The following is an 8,926-nucleotide window of genomic DNA, read 5'->3' as shown; positions in this document are numbered from 1 at the left end:
CTACTCACATAAGCCGAACCCAAATTCTGTTCTCATTAACACAAAATAGAAAGGCGACGAATGAAGAAACTAAATCAACTCATTTTTAGATTGCCAACATCATCGATCGTAACCTTTGGCTTTTTGTACAATGTTGCTTTCGCAGCTTCCCAGCTTCTGCCTAACGTAAACGCTGACGCTCTCCTTCTATATGATTCGGTCAAACATCAATCCACACCGCTATTCGAAAAAGATGAGATGAGAAAACTTTCGGAATCCATAGTGAAGCATATTAATGAACCATTCATATTATATGATAGCTGTCCTTGCACCGTACTGTATGATTACACACATCCCGGTTGGATTTATAGACGGAGATACAAATTGTACGAAGCATTTTGTATTACTACCGATAACACTTGGCGAGATGAAGGGGGTGAACGAAAGTAATCTTACCGAGGAAATTCAACCCGACGAGCCGACCTACAACTGCTGGGAATATGATGACTTCATATTAAAACAGACAACATGTTAAATCTTGGGGGGGGGGGCCGTGATCTGAATACACAATCATCATTTTCTAAAACAATGATATCAAGAGTAAAAAGCAATAAAATCTGAGCCAAGACATGGTACTTACGGGTTCGATGATCCGGAAGCAACGTTAATGAGTAGGATTAGAAAAAGAAAAAACGATCTAAACTCCACTTTCACACTTATCCGTCTTCTTCTCAGGGATCCTCCTCCAATATCCAGAAAATATGCCTGTTAACCCCACGAAATTCCATGCTTTCTCACATATGCAAGGATACAAAACTGTTACAGTAGTGAGGCTGGAAACAGCTCAGCAACACAACATAATCCGATATAGTACATATTCCAAGAAACTGGGGATTATGTTTTAGATTGGATGAGAATCAACGAGATGCAAAAACAACGAATGCAGTAGTATCTCTAGGAGCTTCCCTGTAACAGAGTGACAATTCAACAATTTAGGAGTGTCCGGGGCACTCGGGTTCGAAAGGCTATATGCTATGCTAGTAATACTAGTATGCTATTATTATGGTAGTACGCCGGAGATTTGCAATTTTTATTCTATTTCTTGTTGGTATAGTTGCAATTGTTTTTGCTTTATTGTTTATACTATTCAATTTCCTTGGATTTGTTGCAGAAACCATCGCATCGTAGGATGCCTCAGACCGGTCATTGATCAAAGCCAGTAACGCACGCACAGCATCACGACCGAAACGATCCATAACCCTGGTTTACTAAATTCGAACATTCTTAGATGAGACTGGGGTAAATACTAAATTGTGAGGCGGCTTCCCGAAGGGATGATTGTCTTGAATTATTTTCCTTTTCTTCTTCGGCTTTGCAATTAGCTGTTTCTTTGTCAACATATTTTTTTCATCTGTGCTATGTATTTGATAAGGGGGAATCATACCGGATATGATATGATTAATTTATCAAGGTTTCGTATGGTACTGTATAGCAGCAGTGGATGCAAGATAAATTCATTCGTTTGCCCCCCTCTCCGTCGTTTAGTTTTTGTTTAATTCTTCATCACAATATCGTCCTCTTCAAGATTTGTTGTTCACTCTCCCATCTCACTCAGCCTCATAATCATTACACTATTTTTGCCTCATACCTGCGAGTGCGCCTGAGCAAAGCATCTGTTCGTTGGAAAAGCGTCAAGTGTATCACCAAGTTACCAACAATCAATCCATCCTTCCAGAAGGATCGTAAGCGCTTATCAACCTTCCCCATTTCCCCATACAGAACCAACGCTTTCTGGTGCGTAGTAGCTATCTTCCCCCATTATCTCCAACCAACCCCGAACTGACCCCAAACTTGTTAGCCCACATACAATCTGGGGTAGCACTAGAAAATAATACATAAAGGTCCAAGGTCTCTCAACCTCCTCACCATATTCAAGCCGACCTTCATATCAACCTTTCGACCTTCACACACAAGCGTCCTATACATCAGACCATCATACACCAATACTTCCTCATTCGAATATTAATACAAGTTAATCACTCACATCATTAAACATGCCTTCTCAATCTTCAACCACTACAATGGCCGTACCTGTTCCCCGTCGCCGTCTATCTCCACTTCTTACCTCTTCCACCTTTGGCGAAGACGTCAGTTTCTATCTTGACACCGTCAAAGCGAACTCTAAGAACAAGACTCCATATATCTTCCACGAGAAAGAATATGCTCCACCTGCCCCACCTCCACCATCCCCAATCAACTTCCCCGCTGAAAGTTGGAGCCCCGCTTGTCGAAGATAGATCCTCTCTTCACTAGCAAATTTACATTGGTGGTTTCATCACAGGGGTGTACGTTAGCGCGCATGTAATCATGTGAGGAGGTAGATATATACATTCGATGTATCTTCTTCGTTCGTGATTACCCACCGCATTTTCATTTCGTCGTGTTTCGAATTTCGGCTTTGGTTTCATCATACATTAAGCAACATTTTCTTTAGGTTCATTCATGGAGAGAAGAATATCGCAGATGGCAGACAGTAGCCCGTTCATCAAAGGGAGTTGATTCATTCTTTTACGGTATTCTACACACCATCTCTATCTCGGCAACAACAACAACAACAACAATAGTTACAGCACTATGAATAGGACATCGCTCACGCGTGCATTGGGATTTTCATCAGGAGTTTTAAAAATGGGAGGTTATTATAATGATTCATTAAATTGATTCTTTGGATACTTCGACGGGATATGATATTTTTAGTTATTGGGCTTTGCTTCTCTGGGTTTGCTTTCTTGCTCCTGGCATGAGCGTCTGTACATTTGGAGGGGTAAGGGAATAGCATGGGATGGGATGGAATGGGATAGGATAGGATGGTATTTGGATCCATAGGGGGAAAGGGCAATGTATACTCTATAGAGGTTCTTTTTAGGCAGGCCATGAATGAAAGAGCTATCAAGTAACTCTTTTCCCCTTGACTCGTACTGTGAATGAATGGCCAATCATGATGAACAATCTCTGATCTTTCTCCTTTCTGTTTACCACATATAGAATCCTTACATAGCATATCTACATAGCTACATAAAAGCCCTCATTTACCCCAACCCATCCCGAAAATGTTCCCGTCAACAACTACCCCGAGTCTCACCCCACAAACTCACTATCTGCAAATCCGGGGAAGTAAGGAATACGAACCATGCATGCGAAGAATCCAAACTCAAATCTAGATTCCAAATCTTATTACGATACTTTTTCTGATAGTGGCTTGATAGTGGCTTGATGTTAATAATAAGTAAATATGCACGCTAGCATCATGAACCGAGAAAAGTTAAATGAGGTACCGAACCGGATTCGGCTCGGGAGAAAACTGACGAGAATGCGGATATTTCGGGTTCATTAGCTTTTTGAGAGGGGAAGTTGAGATTGTGTTCATCTAATTGTTTGAGATGAATGCGGAAGTTTCCGTTTTTAGCAAGCTTTTGACTTTGCTATCTCTTCGAGGACGATAGGGCGAAATGGTTATGTTTGTTGGAAACACGTGTTGCACTAGTACTAGCTTGGAGAGCTGGCCTTCACTCAACCTCACACATATTAGTATAGATTGTCAGCTACACAGTATCTAGGTTCTTGGTGTTAACCTCATATCGCGACTTGCTATCCTGGGCATGTACAACCTGTAGGCCCACCAATCCAGAAGGTGGGGGAGATAGTGATATGCACGTGATCGTACGTGATGGTGGGGGCACGGCATGGGAGTGTGACTCAACAAGCTTTTCACTTCTCAGTTTGTTGCTCTCCAGCATTTCAATCACTCTCTATTCACTCGGTGATATTTAATCATGACGGCTACAGATGAAATACCAGGTCAAGCAGGACTTCCATCTCCTAATCCCACCAAATCTTTCTGGCATAGTGAGCCTTCGAAGATCTTATTGGGTCATAGAACTACGGAAAATCTTCCCACGAAAGCTGATGTTGTTATTGTTGGGAGTGGTATTGCAGGGACTTCAGCTGCACATTGGTTAAGAGAGCATGACGATGGAAAGGATCTCAATGTGGTGATGTTAGAGGCGAGAGAAGCTTGTTGGGGAGCAACTGGTAGAGTGAGTTAAGCGTCGTCTCGAGTCTACAATCTATTAGTGTCTGATCACTAACGAGACTAAAAAATTCAGAATGGAGGTCATTGCCAGCCTCTTGTTTATGCTTCACCTCCAGAAGTCGGAGCTTTTGAAGTGAGAAATTATGAGGATATCAAATCTTTTGTGGCGCAAAATGATGTTCAATGTGATTGGAAATCATTATCCAGTTGTCACTCTTATATGTCAGAAGATCAGTTCGAGGCAGCCGTCAAAGCTGCGGAAGCCCTCAAAGATTTGGATCCAACACTAGGCAAATTAGTCACCATTATCACCAAAGATTCTACTAATCCCTCATTATCGGACCTTCGAATTCCCACAGCAGCTGGCGCAATTGCAACCTCCAAAGCAGCCTCGCTCTGGCCGTATAAATTGGTTGCATGGGTTCTAGAAGATTTGATCTCTAAGAACAAATCCTCAAGCCCCCCAAAATTCAATCTTCAAACTTCAACACCCGTAACTGGGCTTCAAAAGTCTTCCTCAGAATGGATAATTCACACTTCTCGCGGCCAACTTTCAGCTCCCAAAGTTTTGTTGGCAACGAATGCTTATACATCGCATCTTCTTCCCTCATTCTCTGATCTTATTACTCCTGTCCGCGGTGAAATGTCTTCTCTTCTCCCTCCATCTACCATGTCCCCGGCCATAGAATCATCAAATAAACCCTTAGAATACTCTTATAGTATTATGGGTCATTTCGATCAAAATATAAACCGAGATGATTATCTCGTTCAACGACCTTTTTCTTCCACATCCTCATCACAACAAGAGTCGGGAGGAGAATTGATGTTTGGCGGAGGTCGCCAATTTGCTGCACAAGCTGGTTTGGGCGTCTCCGATGATTCATCTATCGATCCTCCTGCCGCGAATTATCTCCGTCGAGAGCTACCACGTACACTCAACCTTCATAATAATGAAGAAGAACTTGAGGCTTCTTATGAATGGAGTGGGATTATGGGATTTAGTAGAGATAATTGGCCGTGGGTGGGAAATGTGAGTGAGAAATTGGGAGGGGGAGAAGGATTATATGTTTGTGCTGGCTTTACAGGACATGGAATGCCGACGGCGAGATTGAGTGCTAAGGCAGCTGTAGATTTGATGATGGGAGATAAGATGGAGACTATTGATTTGCCACAGAGGTATGTACTGAGTGAGGAGAGAGTTAGAAAGGCAAGAGAGCTGGATGTGGTTTGTGTTGCAGATGAGAAGGGGGAGTTTTGCTAGAGTGGTGGGTTTGTGGTTTTGGATGGGAGTACTTCATATGTGGGATTTAAGCCCAAAGTGTTGTCCCCTCACTTTCATTCATACGTTCTCTATTCTTTTTAATATGTATTTCCCTATTTTATCCTTTTGTTTAATAAATAAACATTTGAGCGCTCTAAGATTGTTTCTAAAGCCAGATACTTGTTTTCTTACAAATCATTTTCATAATTACCGCAGGGTACTTTTGGACATCATTATCATTGTGTTATTTAATAGTCACTACACCGTATCATACGGGAGATGGTAATTGCAATAAAGATCAACTCTTGCATTGACATTTGAGAAAAAAAACCTCAATCTCCACAACAAACAAGGCTTCTAGGGTTCTTAGTCCAACTTCCCTAGCTCAACATTCCGTTTTTATGAATACCTTGCCGAAGAACTCATCTTTGACGAACACCTCCTCAGAAGGGTTCCTCCTTGATGATCTCGTCCTCGACATCCTCTATCTTGACATTGTCATTGTTGATTACCACCTCTTCAATACTCTCTTCCTTGACGTCCTCCACATCGTTATCCTTCATCACACGCTTCAATTCATCATCTACCCAAACACTATATTCCCAATAGTGTCCCGTATCCTGCAACCTCTTCCGTTCCTTCTCCAACCAATCTCCATACCACAGCCCCGTTTTCCACTCGAGATAAATCAGTTTATCCCATGCAGCCTTCTTCCCTCGTTCCCAATGCTGACGTCGAATAACGCTATTAACCCGACTTCCTAAGTTATCTAGATACTCCTGCACTACCTCTTGATTATATCGCATAATCAAAGTACCGAGACTAGGAACCGCCATATCACACAAACACTCGCGCGTCTCGCAGTAAATCAACTTGCACCTGAAGTTATAAATGCATCGCGCGTTCATTTTGTCGGGGTTGCAGGCGAATTCTGGTTGTAGAGGTATCCAACGTCTGTGTCCACTGCTGTTGATAAACAGTTTCCAGGATCCGTGGGTGTAGAATTGTGAGCCATCGGGATTGAGGTAGTAGTAGTGACCGTTTTCTTAGAAATGGTCAGTTGTGGAATTTATTGGAGACAGCTAGTTGCGGAAAGTGCTAAAAAAAATGTAGAACAAACCGCCGAAATTGTAGTATTTGGCACCTGTGCGCTGCAAAGATGTTAGTCTTTAATGAGCAGTGCAGTGGAGGTGGTACTTTGGTAGCGAGTCTATGTGGAGGTATGTCCATGAAATAGGCTAGAGACATCGCGATATCAAATAGATATTGAATGTTGGTGAGTGATGTTCAGGTGACCGTCGCGAAAGTTCAGTGAGGATATTTTATGAGATTGAATCCTGCAAACTCTGATTCTAGTGGGATTAAATGCTTGAAATATTTTAATGTTTGATCTAATTGATTGTTCTTACAGCGAAAGTTCTACTTTGTTGAGTGGGTGATAGTGAATCTGATGAAAACATGGGCTGAAAGAAAAGAAGCTGTGAGGGTGTGTTTGCGAGGAAGATTTATGAAGAGAATTGGTTGCGATATTGAACCCATTGTGTGCACTTTCACATCTCTTTCAAGTTTCAAAATGCTGAATCTTTGAAATGAAATGAGACCATCAGATACATTCAAGGCTCGATTGGTTCATTATCGTATTTTGTTCTGGAAACCTGTAAGTATTTTCCACACACCACTACCCACATTTCTACAACGACTTATTAATCACTTCCTCTACTGAGATTGGCTGTTCTCCTACATTCGCCAACCTCCCCTTCAAGACACGTATCTTCTCCCGAGTCTCTTCAATTTCCTCTTCCTTACAATGCGCCTTCCCATCTCCTCTCCACCATTCTAAATTCCTCTCTTCCCACTCAATGTCATTCTCAAAATGTTTCTTCCACGCTTTAACCATTTCTGCCCTTTCTCCTTTCCAGTCTCCATGATCAGAAATAGCCCTTTTTAGCATTTCATTTAAATCATTGACTAATTTCATTTTCTTCTCAAGAATAGTGTTTAACATTATCACGTCTTCGGGCTCTTTGTCAGGATCACGATCCCACACCCCCATTCGCAAACGCCTAGAATGAGAATCTAGAGATTCTGTAGCGCTTTCCAGGTTGAGTTTTTGATTTATGATATCAGAGGCAGAGTCACACGCGTGGTTCTTTATGGTCGAAAACTCGCGCCAGCGGGAGTAGGTAGAGTCGAAGCTGGTGTGGTTGAAGTTATGGGGCCAGCCGTAGGTTCTGAAAAGGAGTCTTAGATCTTCGTACTGAATGATGTTAGAAAATAATACAGGTTAATAATTTTAAGATAGAAAGAAATAGTGAAAAGATTGCTATCGAAGTTGAGTACGTAACATTTGGGGTTGAGATAACTTTAGAAAAAAAGTGAATACATCTTCATCCCATTCTGATAACATTTTACGGTCCTCAGAGCTTGGAATCCATTGAAGTTTTAAAAGTCTGTTTGTAAAATCTTCGAAGACCTCTCTAGCGTGGCGGCTGGGAAGATGGTCATGGGAATTGCGATTACGACTTCGGAGACCCTCAGGGAAGTTATGTACACCGGGATCTTCGCTTTCACCAGAATCTTGACCTTCCATTGTTATGTGACCTGGTTTGAGTTAGTATAAATCAACGGATCTAGATTGATATTTAGGAGAGTGGAAGTGAAACATAGATGTAGGTATTCAGGTCAAGTCGAGAAAGGATCTGAGGGGTAGTACAACGAAAGTCTCAACGACGTGAGATATAATGATGACAATTTAAAGCTCTCACCATTTCTTATGTCAAGAAACATCATCGTTCCATGATTTCCACATGCATTGATACAGATTTCCCAAGGTCTCATATACTCCCCGTCTACATCATCAAATCCGCCTTCAGGACAAACAAATCCCGGATCTCGGCTCTGCGTTAACACTTCCAGATCCCTCATATCAGCAAAACTTCCACCAAGGATAAACTCATCTTCATTGTTATACCCCTCTATGTATGGCAGGGCTTGAAGAAGCTCAATGACTTGTTGTTCAAGATCAAAGCTCTTTGCGAGTTCCACGTTGATGGGAGGATCGTGGGGTGCATATTTGATGTAGGAGGCGGGAAAGTAACGCATTTTGGCGAGAAGTTCGTAGTATTGTGTTATAAGTGTTACAATCTCCTGTTGATCATAAACTCCATTCTTCTCGGGCTGACCAAGCAAGGTTATACCAGGGAGTGTTTGCATTTGATAAGACATGATATTCGAATTCGGAGGAAATTTTGGAGACGCGATTCATGAGATGAAAAGGAATGAGTAGGTAGGTATGTTATTAAATTGGTATCATAATAATGAATCAAACTAATGGGACTTTATTTATTTATATACTAGATGAACTATGGATATCACCTCGCGAAGCTTCCCCTTTTCAGGTGGCTGCCTACCACAAAAGGTGGAGCTGGTTGAAGATGAAGTTTTGTCACATGTAAAGTTAATCACATGATATAATCTCACCTCATCGAGAATTCTGCCAAATACACCGCCTAAATCTTCGACTCGAACATCAGCAAATTCAATACATGCAATTTGTTCAAACATAATTTCTTAATGATCTCACCGACTGATTG

General features: G+C 41.7%; 3 protein-coding genes across 3 annotated transcripts; 2 read left to right on the top strand and 1 right to left on the bottom strand.

Moving 5' to 3' along the window:
- Positions 1-2,033: 2,033 nt before the first annotated feature.
- EAF02_001956 (uncharacterized protein) lies at positions 2,034-2,276 on the top strand (the record flags this gene model as incomplete). Its single annotated transcript, XM_038898004.1, has 1 exon — positions 2,034-2,276. The coding sequence occupies one exon, from the start codon at positions 2,034-2,036 to the stop codon at positions 2,274-2,276; it is 243 nt and encodes an 80-aa protein (XP_038761696.1).
- A 1,536-nt stretch (positions 2,277-3,812) lies between these two features.
- Positions 3,813-5,333, top strand: EAF02_001955 (uncharacterized protein; the record flags this gene model as incomplete). Its single annotated transcript, XM_038898003.1, has 2 exons — positions 3,813-4,076; positions 4,146-5,333. The coding sequence occupies 2 exons, from the start codon at positions 3,813-3,815 to the stop codon at positions 5,331-5,333; spliced, it is 1,452 nt and encodes a 483-aa protein (XP_038761695.1).
- A 443-nt stretch (positions 5,334-5,776) lies between these two features.
- EAF02_001954 (uncharacterized protein) lies at positions 5,777-8,721 on the bottom strand (the record flags this gene model as incomplete). Its single annotated transcript, XM_038898002.1, has 5 exons — positions 8,099-8,721; positions 7,717-7,934; positions 7,054-7,590; positions 6,454-6,484; positions 5,777-6,378 (listed from the first exon to the last, which is right to left on the bottom strand). Exons 1-5 carry the CDS (start codon positions 8,556-8,558, stop codon positions 5,777-5,779), a joined length of 1,848 nt encoding a protein of 615 aa, XP_038761694.1. The 5' UTR covers positions 8,559-8,721.
- Between the last annotated feature and the right edge of the window lie 205 nt (positions 8,722-8,926).

The sequence above is a fragment of the Botrytis sinoallii genome, assembly GCF_014898435.1.
Source record: "Botrytis sinoallii strain Bc 23 chromosome Unknown BSIN_003, whole genome shotgun sequence".
Classification (NCBI taxonomy): domain Eukaryota; kingdom Fungi; phylum Ascomycota; class Leotiomycetes; order Helotiales; family Sclerotiniaceae; genus Botrytis; species Botrytis sinoallii.
The sequence above is the reverse complement of the archived record's forward strand: the minus strand, read 5'-3'. Positions and strand labels throughout refer to the sequence as shown.